The 14,922-nt window shown below is 42.8% G+C and overlaps 2 protein-coding genes across 5 annotated transcripts in view; one reads left to right on the top strand and one right to left on the bottom strand.

The window, feature by feature from the left end:
• mon2 (MON2 homolog, regulator of endosome-to-Golgi trafficking) overlaps positions 1–1,077 on the top strand; it is a 31,542-nt gene extending 30,465 nt beyond the window's left edge. For both annotated transcript variants that reach the window (XM_067502938.1, XM_067502937.1), the window contains one exon: positions 386–1,077. In XM_067502938.1, coding sequence (XP_067359039.1) covers positions 386–549 — 164 coding nt within the window. In that variant the 3' untranslated portion in view covers positions 550–1,077. The remainder of the gene's footprint in view (positions 1–385) is intronic.
• A 4,860-nt stretch (positions 1,078–5,937) lies between these two features.
• Positions 5,938–14,922, bottom strand: part of ppm1h (protein phosphatase, Mg2+/Mn2+ dependent, 1H) — a 31,009-nt gene continuing 22,024 nt past the window's right edge. The window contains exons 7-11 of one of the 3 annotated variants that reach the window (XM_067502944.1): positions 12,513–12,576; positions 10,483–10,590; positions 8,756–8,785; positions 8,450–8,601; positions 5,938–8,303 (exon numbers count right to left, since the gene is read on the bottom strand). In XM_067502944.1, the coding sequence (XP_067359045.1) occupies positions 8,156–8,303; positions 8,450–8,601; positions 8,756–8,785; positions 10,483–10,590; positions 12,513–12,576 (502 nt within the window). In that variant the 3' untranslated portion in view covers positions 5,938–8,155. Of the gene's footprint in view, positions 8,304–8,449; positions 8,602–8,726; positions 8,786–10,482; positions 10,591–12,512; positions 12,577–14,922 lie in introns of those variants that run through there. The other 2 variants (XM_067502945.1, XM_067502946.1) reach the window with 2 other exon arrangements.

The raw sequence follows: 14,922 nt of genomic DNA, 5'->3' as shown, positions 1-14,922 counted from the left end.
CAAACTGTGTCAAGGATAAAAGACATCCTAGTAATAGTAGACAAATTAGGGGGGAAAAGAATCTATATGAATGCAGCCACATCTATTGTCTATTAATTTGAGAATAATGTGTCAGAGTACAGTTGGGACTGTTTTTCAAATGAGTTTTATCTCCAATCTGAGTAGAACTGTTTGTTTCCCGCAAGGTCAATTACATTTTTGCATTGCACCGCCCTTTATTCAGAGCAAAACTAATTTCCATTTGCCTGTGGGAATTTTGTCAAGGAAATCATTTCTTTGATTGCCTTCCATCACAATTTATAATCTCCTTTTCCTCCTTCTCCCATCTCCATCTCCTATGTTTATTTTCCCGCTGTTTTGCAATTCCTTTGTTTCCTGCCTGCAGTGGATGGCAATACATGGGCTCAGGTGATTGCCCTCTACCCAACGCTGGTAGAGTGCATTACATGCACCTCATCTGAAGTGAGCTCAGCTCTTAAGGAGGCCCTGGGACCCTTTAAAGACTTTATGCATCCACCAGTCTCCAGAGTCCAGAACGGAGAGTCCTGACCAGGCTCGGGCTCCGCTTTGTTTATTATAATGAAGAAATCTTGAATGTGTCTTCTCAACCCACGTGCTTCACCAGTGCACGGACATGAACTCTAATTGAGCCCCATTTTTGGTGACATGAAGCAGACCTTGACCTTCACATGCATCATTGTATGCTTCTCATGTGAGCTGATAATGCCTCTTCCCCCTCCATTCTCATACAGACTGGTTACACACTTGTAACTACAGAGAGTTAAAAAATTGCAGTGTTGCCTCTGGGTTTAGTTTGTTTTATTGCACAGATGAGGCCAATTTGATGTACAGTGTGTGGTGATAGTGTTAATGGTGTTTAAAAAAAAAAGAAAAAAGCAAAAACTGGGGCTTTATGGATCTTACAAATGAACACTTAGACTTTTGCAACATTTTCAACAGTGAGGATTTTATGCAAGAAAAATAAATCTAACTGTAACATTCCATGTCATCTTTAGCCAGCCATCTGAGAAGGGATGTACTTGTCTATATAAAATAAATGGGACAATTCTACGATCACATCTGTGCTGAGTGTGCTCAATTCCAATGCATGTGAAGTTCCTTACCGTAGCAAAAGTGAGTACATTCCAATTTTTCATGAAATCGTGATAAAGACTCGGAAGAAGGTCTTTTGGCACATCCCAGTTTACATGGATAATTTTGAGAATAAACCTGCAACGTCCACTTTTATGCAAAAAGTATAATTGTAATGACTTAGAATTGTTTCAGTATCGTAAGGTCTTAGAAAACCTCGCAGGCATGTAGAGACTGAACTTCTGACTCGTGTTTACATTACCTGCTGATTTAAAACAAAAACGGCTAACTGAATGAAACAGAAGTGTACATATACCAATTACTTTGAATATTACCAAAATAATATGGCTATGACTATTGGTATGTCAAATGCAGAATGTACAAAAATCTTTTTGGCGAGGAAGTAGAGGGGGAAAATGTGAAATCAAAGATTGAACACACCTGATTCAGGCAATGGTGAAGAGAATCACTGGTTTACAAAGGCATGGATGAGACATTTTCTAAGGGATGCAAAGTACTAGAGACACTATTGGTTTGTATAAAGCACATCAGTGTGTTGTTGATGGTTTGAAAGAGTAATCCGTGTAGCATTTGTGTGTATCATTTCGCTACAGATATGTACAGACTTCAAACCACGGTACAATTTTATTTTGAATTGGAGTATTTAGTGTAAAATTTCTAAACAACTCATTGACCATGTCAGGCTTTTGTGTTGTATTTGAGGCCTATAGCACAGAGGAATACGATAAACGGTACGGAATATGGACAATCCCACCGCTGTGTGGAGCAAATTCATTCTTTTAGTTTGGTACTTTGTCTGTTTGGGGATTGTCAGAGCCTGGCTTTTAGACTTAGACTCAGACTCAGGTAGAGTCATTTATTTACTAAAAGGAATCATGAAACATAAAAGAAAACTGGGTAGGGGACAATTAGTAAAGTCAGCAGTGTAGGGAGTGGGTGCGTCAAAGTGTGCCGTGAGTATGTTGTACCGTAAAACCACAAGCATGTGCAGAGCAGACCAGCTGCTGTTCTGGTTTATATATGAGGCACCCTGGGCCCAGGTGTGTCCCAAACTGCTTTTTACCCTCTCACAGCCTTAAGGAGAGGAAGCAGAGCAAAGCAAAAACAACCTAAAAGAGAGGCTGTAATAATTCATTTTATCAAAAGTTATCCTGTAAATGGTGTACAATAGATTAAATAATAATACATTAGTTGCACACGAATATATGATTGCAGATCATAATGGAATATGGCCGACAAATATCTGTTCTTTATTTTATGAAACCACGTATAAGTCCCCAAATACCACATTATATTTAATACATTTGAATGTACTTTAACACAATCAGTTATGCAAAGTTGAGTTGGTGAAAGGGGAGCAGTCGGTAAAAAAAGTGGGGTTATAGTTCCATTTTACATTATATTTACAAAATATATTCACATTATGTCCAAAAAGATGAATCTATACGGCCCCTTGTCCCTGCATGGCGCAGGACCTCTTGGCGCGTCTTCAATGTCCACTCGAGGTCCGCGAGCCTTACTTTTCATCTATCATCCCTCAGGTCATATGAGAGGTGGTTTTTCACAAAATTAAAAAAAAAAAAAAAAAGAGGAGGAAGAAGGAGGAGGTCTGCTTGGGCGGGGTTTCCCTCTTATTTCAAGTCGGCTCGCCAGAGGAGAGAAGCGTTTGGAGGACGCACCGTGTCCGGACGCGTGCGGATGTCGCTGCTCTCGACGCGGCGGCGTTTTCACCATTTCCTCTTAAGACCCCTGTCGGATTTTGACCACGTACTGGCTGAGGTAGTAGTTTGTGCTGTTGGTTGGGTTGTGACACTGCCCGCTATGGAGATGACTGCGCAAGCTACTGCCTTGCTAGTGCTGGTGCCGCCTGCACTTAAGCCGAGGAAGGAAAAAAAAAAAAGCCGTGGATGCAGTGCTGTTAGACGGTTTGTCCAGGTAATGCGCACCGCTGCCACTACAGCTTGGTACCGTGGAACATTTGAAGCTGCACTTTTCTGCATTTAAATGGCAAATAGCTTGTAGTCGCATCGTTACATGTCGTTTGTATCTAATGTTTCATCCAATAAAATAGTGACTGACTGTGGAGAAAAATGCACTTTGTATGCAGTTTTAATTTTACACTGAGACCCAGCGTCAGACTCGCACAGTCATTTGATTTTACCGGAAGGGAGTGAAGCCTTCTTGCATGTGTCAGATGTGTAACTTAATCATTATAAAATGCAAGAGGAAGTCTGTATTTCCTATGAATTTGCATAGTTTTCCACCACCTCAGGTGGAGAGTGGGCTGTGTGGAAAGCATGTAGGTCAACAGTACTGTTGCTAGGAGGAGAGGAGTGACGTGGCTCCTGCTGCCCACAGAGGTATCCTACAATACACACAGGCTGCTTTTATGGATCTACCCCATCGTCCTTTTATTAATAATGTTGCGTACCATCAGAGCCTGGAGCCAACTCTGTGCGTGCGTGCGTGTGTGTGTGCGTGTGCGTGCGCCCTTCTGCACCAAACAGCTATGCAGGGCATTGCTCAGATATCAATCTGTGCAGCACCCTGGGCGCTGTTCGCCTAATAATGTGCTTATTATGCTAAGTGTGAATGGTTTGTGAACTCTAATGTGCACGGGCAGAGAGAGCCGCCACATGACCTCAGGCCTTTTCAGCGGTGGTGGTCTCGCCGAGGCCAGAGAGCACAGCACTGATGTGGGTCATGCGCTTGGGAGTTGACCTTTTTTGAAGTTCTTCCCCGGCGGCCCGACGGCATCTGGCTGCTCTGTATCATAGTATGGACAGTCAGGGGTCTCGTTATAGCGGGGGTGGGCATCGGAATTGGTAATGAGCCTTGATTGGTCGCAGGGCCCAGGCAGCACTGGGTCGATGAAACCGTGCAGGGACTGTGTTCTTAAACCCGGATGAGAGCGTGCCATTCCCTCAGTGACTGACGATTTAATCTTGCTTTCAACCTTCCAAGAAGACGTCCATGAAATATTTATAAGTTCACACTTGATGGTGTGTTCAGCAGAGTTATGTTCACTCTGGGCCACAGTCCTTCCCACTAGTGTCTGTGCTGATATTACACAATAAATTCCACTCCCGTTGTAAAGATACACGTAGGCTGGAAGGAGGGAGTTCTTTTCCTATGCAGAAGGAACAGCTAGCAAACGGATCATTTCACATCTAACATGTTCAAGTGCACGGGGCGTCCAGTAAAAACAAGCAAAAATAAAGGAGCACTTTGACAGCTATGCAAACCTGTTGAACAGTCTACAAGTCTGCATTCAATAAATTGAAATGAGTGTCTCATGAAAGTAGCCCAGCCTGCAGGGGAAAAACTAAACATCATTTATCATATCCAGAGAGTCAGACTATGCACCAGTGAGCAGTGCAGAGGCAGTCCATGTCCTCCTCATCCATCTTCTGTCAAATCTCTCATTTGAGCCGGGCTGCAAATAAATCATGCTTCAGGCGCCCAAAGCCCTAAAGCAGTAAATTAGAGCCCCCGGTGGGGGATGTGCCTGCTCACATTGCCTATTGCAGCTGCGCCGCTGATGTAGCCGAACTTCTGTCCTGATGGGAGTCAGCCCTCAAGTTTGTCCACCAGTACCTTCATACACACACACTACCTCTGTAAAGCACTTAATCGTGGGGCTTAATTATTACCTAGATGTACAAAATAAAAGGAAAAAACTCAAAACAGCTCAAAACCCCAATAATATTCATGACCCAGAAAAAGAACAAACTGAAATAAGTTTTACAGCTGTTATAGTAAATGTGATTTGGACTGATTGTAGTGGAGCTGAAACAATTTATGAATCAATTGGCATAAAATTAAACTGCTACTATTTCAAGAAGAAATTATTTTTCAGGCAAATATACCAACATATTTTCTGCTTTTCCTTGTATTAAACTAAAAATATCTTTTTGTATTTGGACTGTCGGTCATATTAAAAAAAATAGCCCTAAGATGTCAGATTGGGTTCCAAGATACTGTGATGACCAGTTTTTATTATTGAACTATTAAAATATAAAACCCAGTTTTATTTCACCTCCTGGCCCCCTTGAAAGCAGGCTTGGATCTGGCCTCAGCCGTCCCATGCACTGCAGCGAGAAAGCCCATCACCTGAGTATCTCCCAGCAAGCCTACTCAGCATCTCCCTCAGATCTATCCCCGGGTGGGGTGGGAGTGCTGCGACCTTGGGAAAAACAAGCCACCCACAGGAATGACTGTGTCATCATTGCCGTCATCCAATCTGGACCACACACACACACACACGTGTGGAGAGTAGGAGTGGAGTGCCAGATCAGTGCTGGCCTAACTGGAGGAGGATGTGGCGCTGGCCTGTGGGGACCAGATGGCCCTCCAGCTCCTGCAGAGGACCCGAGAGTGTGAGACTCCCACAACAACACACTGTGTTCTCTGACTGCAGTGTGTCATATGCTTATATCCTGATCTGTGCCTGCAGGCACATTAACAAAAATTAATTTACCTTTACAAAAGGGATTATTTACACTTGTACCTGGGTGGTCCTGAAAACTTTTACCGATCTTGTTAAATACCTTATTTTAGACAAACAGTCCACATTGTACAATACAATGGATAAAACGAGTAAATTTAATTCAGTCCAAATTGCCTCCACATATTAAGTTGCGTTGTGCAGCTGCATGTATGAACTGATCCTCGGGGTCAGTCGACGTGCACCGTCTCCAGTTGAACCTCTCCCACTTAAGTGCAAATCCATGTTAATGCTGCACTTACTCGGTTTCACGCGTTTTGATGTATCATTTGTAAGACAATGGTTAAAAAGTGCTTGACGTGGAATAAAAGACGGAAAAGGATCCCTCGTTTTTTTTACTGGACATTTTGATTTGCTACAGTACAGGTACAAATAAGGAAATCAACAATGGCTTAATTCCATTAAACAACTTGTTTCAGAGTATTGTGCATGCTGTCCATACCTACACTCAACTAAAGTTATCTTCTGCTATTCCCACTAATCTCAGTGAATTTACATGTTGCATATACACAGGACTTCAAGTAGCAGCGAGCAGGTTTAGCACTTTTAGCATTGTCAGCAGCAAACGTGTAACAATATCAATTAAATCAACCTGTCTCAGGTCCTAACTGTCTCTAAAACTTGCAGTGAAACTTTCCTGGTGTGAGTTGGTCATTTAAAAGACAGGTTCTCAACCCTGGAATGCATTTTTTTTTCCATATTATCTCTTGTCTTGTCATGCACTTTGAAAGTTATCCTGCATTTGATTTACGTTTTTATTCTCTGGAATATCTCAGGCCTTTGATATCATATCTCTTGCAACAAACTATTGCATGTTTCACTTAAATTGGAAACCATAACTTCCCAAATTAATCGTATTTTTCCCATAATCCCTACACAGTCACCAAAAACAACGATGCATGTGTTGTTTGGTATCAGTGGCTTTGGCTTGTCCCTTCAGTGGAACCACAGTGGAACGTGTTCCGCACTTTGATTTGGCATGAGTTTTTACGCCCGATGCCCGTCCTGCCGCAACTCTACCAATTTTTTTTTTTAATCTGGTCTTGGGACCGGCACCGGGGGTCGCCCTTGGCGGATGGGCGGTGCCACACCTGGTGGGGTGGGCTTCGAGCCTGCTGCCTTCTGTCTTCCAAATTATTCCTAATTGTTCATAATTAAAAGTCCCATGAACTTCTTTTAATTAACAAGTTTTTTTATATATCACTTCAGGGTTTGGGTGCTTCAGTGTCGATCTACCCCTTTCGCAGCCCCCCCCCCCATCGTGAACTCTTCCGTCAAGTTATTCTGTACACTGATATCCTTCATCCACATAGGGCTTTGGGACACACATTGTCACACTGGTGCTGGTCTTACTCTATGCAGATACTACTAAAGTGTCCAGGAGGAGGTGTGTCCTCATTAAAGCTTCCTACAACATCTTTAAGAATTCCACTCCCTTTTGCTTTTGATGGTCAAATCTAAATTACATCCAAGTGGCAGATCATGACTTTAGGTAAATTTTAGGAAAATATTTATCCATGAAAGCATTTATTTAAACCACTTTAGATTGTTCTTGGTTTCCAAAAGAATACAAATGATGTGTTTTTGCTTTGCGAGGCATTTATCACTTGCAGTAAAAGAAAAGGAAAGAATAGTCCACTGAAAAACAAACAAACAAAAAAAGAAAAAAAAAACGTAAAGTAACTAGAATGAGAAACTAGAACTTAACTAAATAGCAGCTGACGATGGACGAAGAGGAGAGCAAACAGCAAGTAACACAAATGCTGTCCGAGCTAGATCCTGTAGTATGATGATATGTTGTAAACAGGGTCACATGTATCTGGAAGCTTGAGAGTAACCCCCTCCTCATTCAGTTCTACATTTTCAAATGGAGGAAAGGTCTTTAATAGAGAGTACCGTTTTGCAATGCAGAGGATAAAACTGAACAAATGAGCAACCGGAGCACTAAGCAGACTCGCTGACTTACTGAAGGCTTTGAGACTAACAACTGCAGATGACTGAACATGGTTAAATTAAAACCCTACAAGGATCAGAAGGTATCATTCATATATACAGGACATCAGTCTTTAGGTTTGTTTTTTTTTTACACTATACACATGTTCAGCCAAACACACTCATCAAAGGTGTCTTGCCTCTGATTATTTACATTTTTACATTTATAATTGCTGTGCATTAGTGACAGCAATCGTAGGATACATATTACATAATGAGAGCTCATGCTCTCAACCTTTGCAAAAAAAGTTCATGATGGCCTTTTGAGCGAAACACAGAAATTCAACATTTGGACAAGAATAAAGCAGTAGTTTCCCCAGCAGCTTTGATTTGTATAAAAAGACCCGGACAAAAAGAGAGTAAGATCAACCTCAGATGACCGAGGGGAAATACATCACATATCTGACCAGGAACTTCTTCAATCCCTCACCAGCAGAGGAAGTCCACACTGAAGCGCTTTTTAAAAAGAGCACAGGGGGATGAGGGAGACTGCAGAAATGAAGTTGGGAGTTCAAGGCAGGGTCATGCTTCGGTGGTGGTTGGCTAATTCTGCTTGTTGCCGTACATGAGGGGAATGATGTAGACCGAGATGTCATCTCCAGAGCCTAATCTGTCATTAGATATCCTCCAGCCGCGATCCTTCAGCACCCCTCGTGCTCTCATTACGAGGTCTTGAGCTGCCATTGTGTACCTGTCAAAAGAAGTTAAATGATTTAGGTGTTATCTAAATGTTTGGAAATTTGCATAATTATAACAAGATAAGGTTCATCCTCTCCAAATAAGACGGGTTGAAGGGAAGTTCAGCCGAGAGGGGGGCTGCAGCTGTAGTGAACGTGCCTGTGTTGGTCGTCGGGGTCGCAGTTTGCCAGGAAGGAGGTGACCGCTTCGGCTACTTCCTGGTTGGAGAGGACGTCCCACAGACCGTCTGTTCCCAACACCAGAACATCATCGGCTCCATGTTCGTGCTGCACCAGTGGATAAACTCTGACCTGGAACAGGACAATGTGTTGAGAGATGCATGGTTTCTAGGAATCATTTGGAGCTGTTAAGAGTTCTGTGTGTGTGTGTGTGTGTGTGTGTAAATTCCTCATTAAAAGGTCATCTCTACCCTTACAGGGTAAGTTTCTGTCAGCATAAACCTACGTTGGCCTTGAAGAGTTCAATGCTCTGTGACTTAAGAAAACAAGTGGAAAATAAAACAACAAATAAAAATCACAGATTTGACAACACGGGAGCAACTTACAGAAAACACAACTAAATACAGAAATTTGCTTCAAATAGAGAAAAAAAACGCTGAAACATCACAGATGTGTGATTCACATCTGGTTCGTTGATGAATCATTTTCAGATGACAATGGAAACTCCTTTTTTCTTTTTTTTTTAGAATTAACTCCAACTTGTTCTGTTTGTAGGCAGAATCACAGAACCATATGGCACAATAGGTTATGAACCAACGTGTTCCCAAAGAAAGTCACTAGCAGTCATCGTCTGAGGACCATTGTCTATAGAGACAATTTCAGTCCTGACTAGAAAAAAAACTGTAAAATGATTAAGTTGCTCCTCATGGCTCTGAGTAATCCACAGACTGTCTGCATGCTACAGAATGATACTGCAGGTTCATTACCCAGAGTAAACTTGGACATAAATTTAAAATTTATACTGTGCGTCATTGCTGTCAGCGCCACCATCTCAACAATCTCTGGAAAATGACACCAAAACTCGAAGTGAACTGATGATTTAAGCCCTATTTTACTGGCAAACGTCCTCCTGAGAGCGATTGATGGCCTCAGACTTCATGCTTAAACAAGAAAATGTTTAAGAATTGCAAAGACACGCTCAAATGACTATGGTTGAACAAAAAGCATTGTATCACACAACACTACGTGTATGTTGGTTGCTTCAAATAATTCCTCCGTTTCCCCAGGGGAGTTGCGTATTCACAGCAGGCACGTCAACATACAGCAGAGGCTCCTGCAAAAAATCAGCCCAGCGTGCCGACCGAGCGTTAAAGGAATCCAAGCCTCTGTTTGTGGTGGACCTTGTGATTTTAGCTCAGACTATGAATCTAGTTCCCCCAATCGATTTCTAAATAGAGATTTCAACAGCAGCAAACATGTCTCTGGGTCATGAGTCCTGCATTAGATTTATGACCCAGTGCCTACATTTGATCTCATGTGATCTAAAAACTCCAAATGTGCAGCGCGGTTTTTCTCTGACAGTAATTTCTACTTGACATCTTTGCAGAAGATTTCTCGCAAGCCCTGCACCGTGCAGGACTCTCCCACCTCTGCCATGCATAATGTTTCTGTAGGTTTCTCAATAACATCCAGTGGGTCCTCTAACGTTCAAATATAGGGTTTACTGCTAACACTCTGCTTATTGCTTATCTCAAACAACAGTAACTACAAGCATCTCAGAGGAAGCAATAATAAAAAACAAGGTAATTCACAGCGAAAACCAGGCTGACCTCTGACTGAAATCAAAGGGCAATGAATTAAAGATCAGCTTTGTGACCACTGCAAGCCTGGAGCACACAATCGGACAGAAAGAAGTGATCTGAGAGCGATGGCTGCTGGGGAATGTTGAAATGACATTGTTACCTCTCCCCTGCTAAAACATTTTATCAGCAGGCCGAGGTTATGAGGTAAAATAAAAAGAAAGATTCACTATAACTCACTGCAAGACAGTTTCCACACAGCTATTCATGATCTAAATTTCCTGTATGACACCAGATACGTAATGTTCACAAGTCAACTTTTGCAGCAACTGAGAGCGTTTGCAGAAACGTCCTCGGTTTGCACGGCACTTGGTTCAGTTCAATAATAGAAACGCTGCAAGCCACCAGCTGAACGGAACAAAATGGAGCCTACCTCTGGGCAGCAGGACAGGAAGGGCTTGATGTAGATGTTGGAATCGTGCACTTTGAGGTTGTGGTCCCCTAGACCTCTTGTGACCCCAATGGTTGCCAACACACGAGCCTGCAAAAAAAAAACCCACAACCTCCACTTGAGTCAAGCGATAAACCTCGACAGTGTGATGGGTTCAGCTTCTGCACTGCACTTTTCATTTTCGTTCATCTCAGTTGAGGCAAATGTTATAATTTTATATGCTTCTTTAACAGAAGGACAGCAGGGCGACTGCAGAAGTCTTGGAGTATATTTTTAGTAAATCAGGTGTTATTTTTGCAGTTTTTGTCATCATGTCTACTGGTTATGCTAACATCACACTAAAAAGTTATTTCTGAGAACATCTGGGAACATTATTTCTCATTACTACAAATGTTCCAGAAACATCAGCAGTCAAAGGAGCCAACAGACATAATTATCAAACCATTCCATTTAGAGCCTATAAATGACCAAAGCTAAAAAAACACTGGCCAAAACTAATAACCTGTCCAATAAGTGAAATGTGGGATGGAAACATAGGGGGGTGATAAGTGGCTTTTATTTTGACAACTGTCCATATCTGAAATCAACTGCTGTTAGTGTCATCAGGCAGGTTCCTAATAAATACATTGTGTGTGTGTGTGTGTGTGTGTGTCATTGTGAAGGAAGTTATTTCTGACTAAGTGCATATATACAGCTCCTTCTGAAAGCTCCTAGTATGGAGTCTTTGAAATGCTCCGACTTAGTGAACCTTCTGTGCATCTGTTCCATTCATCCTTGACGACTGTAAAGAATAACCTGCGTGACACGTCTCTGGTGACATTCAACAGATACAGGCTACTCCCAGAGGAAATGTTAATCTGGATGGATGAGCAGCATTTAGGCAAATAAACACACATCATCAGCATCTTTTAGCTTCGTCTGTGCTTAATGAACGTTCCCAAGACGCAGATGCTGTTAAAGTCATTTGTAAGCTGTATGAAACTCCTTTTGATTTCTGCTGTCTGCACAGATCGCCGCGGCAGCCTCTAAAAATGGCTGCTGGCACAGGACTGGGGAAGTGGGCTAATTGAATCTACTGTACAGTGTGTGAGAAAAGGTGCCACAGAAGGATGGGGAGATGTGCAAATGGGGCCTGGTAGGAATGAGCTTGGATCAGTATGCAGCGCACAGAGGGAGGGAGAAGGAGACAAAGAGGTGGAGAGAAGGGAAAGCGTTTCAAAGTGGTGGCAAAGCTCCTCCGGCGGAGAAGTGGAAACATCCTGGGATTAATTGTGGAGCGTTGGGGCCCAGCAGGCTGCGTGCCGAGCTTTGAAGTGCTCTGGCGTTTCTCTCCTTTGCACAAAGCCCCCTTACTCTATCTAGCCATCCATCTCTGCGACTCACTTCAAAGGGAGAGGACACGACGTGGGCACGGCCAACTGTGCAGGAGTAAACCCGAATGCGGCTGCAAGGAGGCAGAACTGTGGGTTGACATCTGCCCCAGTCATCAGTCAAACATAAATTTAGCGTTAGTCTATATTAAATAAAAAACCAGAGAAGGCCAGTCGGAGATCTGTCAAGATGTGGCACGCCACCACGTGTACAGGGAAGAGGAGAAGGTCACGAACATGTGGAGAGCTTTTAACCTTTTCTTTTGTGTTTTGTGTCAAAACATTTGCAAGATCCCCCTGCAAGTCAGTGTTTTAGCAAAGCTGTATTCCAATTAAATAATGTCCCTTTTTTGACAGGTTTCATCTTTCTATCACCATATTCTTATCATCTCACAGATGGCTAACACAGGAATATCACCTTTGATCCCCAGGTGCATTAGCACTAGCTTTTACAAAAAAGGGACAAAAACACACAGCCTCCATTAGAGCAGAGGCATTTTCTGTGCTGGTGCAAGATGTGAATCCTTGTGGACAAAGAGGGAGGACTGACTAATGGTGCCCCTGGTGAGCTTTGATTACAGGCGAGGCCCACAAGGCCGTGGGAGTAACTCTGTCAGCAAGAAGACGCCAAGCACTTCTTACCTTCTTCCCTTCGCCGTAGATCAGGGGAAACTTTAGGTCGTCTTCCTCGACGGTTTTATATGCCCTGCGCAGAGGAAAGAGGACACTTTAATGGATGTTTAGTTTATGGCAGGCAGCATACATGCGCCCTGAGAGATACATCATATCCACACCCCCTGCAGGCATCGCTGCCGAGGCGACTGGCAGGAGGAAAAAAAAATTAGCCAGACATCACACAGAGAACAACATAGAGCCTTATATACACAATTCTCACCATTTTTTCCTACCAACCGGATCTTGTAAATGTCTCCCTAGAGACAAAGAGCGATACATCTATGGATGTATGAGGCAGTCTAGGTTCACTGTTGATATTTTGTATCTGTAGCAGCGGCGTGTGTGTGTGTATGCATGTGTATGTGCATGTGTATCTGGATGTCTTGATGTAAAAATTGCTGAATGATGCAAGAGTATCCACGTTCACCGCGTTCTCTTGCTCTCAGAGCAGCGTTTAAACTTTCCCAACTAATGAATAATTTACCATCTTCAGACTGGGACCAGACGAAGGAAAACTGCATAATACTGTGTGTATTTATACTCGGACTTAAGATGCACTTCTCACCTTTAGAGATGAGAAATTTGCATTGAAGAAAATGTTTGCTCACTGGGAGTCAATCCTTTTTTCTTTTTTTCTTTTTTTTTTTGCCTATGAACAGCTTTAAAATTGTGTCACTGAACAGAACCAGGAACATTATAAATCCGAGCCAGGTCTCAGGAAGCACTGCCAAGACAAAGGCTTTTCTATGTTCAACTCACACCAGGTGCTATGAATATGAAAATCTGGCCTTGCCTGTGTCCTATTTATTTTAGTCTTTGTACTGATAGAAATGATTAAATAAGTGTTTGCAACTGCCATAATGGTTTTAACAGTGAGTTTCTTTTTTTAGTAAAAAAAAAAAAGCTTCAAACTTCAAACAAACCTAAAATGTTATTTTGCGAATATCCGCGTGACCCAGGACCTGCCCTACACACCTTATCCAATGTATTTCAGCGGCTCTGAGGCAGATTAGCAACGAACAGGATGGTTTTTACATTGCTGTGCTGGTTTCACTCAGAGAGACCATATGTTTCCACCTTAGGCAAGCGCCAAACTGCTGCACTCAGCACTTTTGTAACAGTGTGCAGAATGAGGACTATCACAGCAAAAAAAAGCCCACGAGCACAAATACAGTCTGCAGCCCGAGACTCCTCGGAGCGGATAGCTGTGCGACGAAATAACGATGGGGAGAAGAGTTTCCTTACTGATGTCTGCTATGTTCATGGTGTGGGAAAAGCTTTAAAACTGCACTTTGATAAACTCAACATTAAATGAAGCACTTATTAAACTGGGGCAGGTCCTACAGTCTATGTAAAAGATTGGAAACGTGATTTCTACTGCATTTTACTCCAAATGACTTCCACGTGAAGATGTCACCTTCAAGAAGTGCCTGGAAAGAAAAAAAGAAAAAAATACAACATAGAGACACTTTATGTCATTTTTTCAAAGATGTCTCGCATGACACCCCCTAAGCCTGCCGTCAGGGACAGTCTCCCTCTTGTTTACAGTGAATCTAACCTGTCAGACTTGAGATAACAAATGTGTGGCAAAATGAGACAGAACCAAATTAATCCCGTTGTGATAGGAGCTCCTGGCTCTGAGACACAGAGTTAAAAACAAAATGGCAAGGACAGTTGCTCAAGGACTGCACTGTTTGACCACAACACTGAGTGCTGTCACAGTAAAGAGCTGTTTGGATGCCCGATATGTTGCAGTATGTGAGGGAGACAGAGTGGAGGATGCAGGAAAGGGGGGGGGGGGGGGTGATGGGATTGGGGGTGGTGTCACCCTCTTTGCAGGTGACAAGAGACTGACAGGTGTGGAGGAGAGCGATGCCATCTCAACTTGGTGCAAAGACAGGTGACATTATAACAGTGTGCGCTCCGCATCCTGTTTTGCACAGACCCACTAGTTTACTCATACACACACACAACTGTCGAAAGACCCTTTTAGAGGTGACATTCTGGTGTCAGCACCACACAAGTCAGAAAAATTGAATAAATGTTTTGGCCAACCTTGATGGGCTTTTCATAGATGCAAAGTGCTGCTTTCAGGATCCAAGCAAAGAGTGAACGACAGTGACTCAGTGACTCTCTGCATCAGTCTTACAAGGATCATCAGAGATGCATCATTACCTATCATCTATCTTTGGCATTTCCTCCTTTATCTTCATTTCTCATTTTGATGTTTGCCTCAATCAACTGACATTCTTTTCTGTCTCTGAAGCAATTTTCTTTTCAACTTCTTCTATCCTATCTCAATCCCCTATCTGCTTGGCATCTTTCACTCCGGGGCGTCTCGCACGCAAAATCACCCTCCATCCCAGACAGCAGCAGC

Source organism: Channa argus, chromosome 4 (assembly GCF_033026475.1).
Source record: "Channa argus isolate prfri chromosome 4, Channa argus male v1.0, whole genome shotgun sequence".
Lineage (NCBI taxonomy): Eukaryota > Metazoa > Chordata > Actinopteri > Anabantiformes > Channidae > Channa > Channa argus.
Note: the sequence above shows the minus strand (reverse complement) of the source record. Positions and strands in the feature narration are given on the sequence as shown.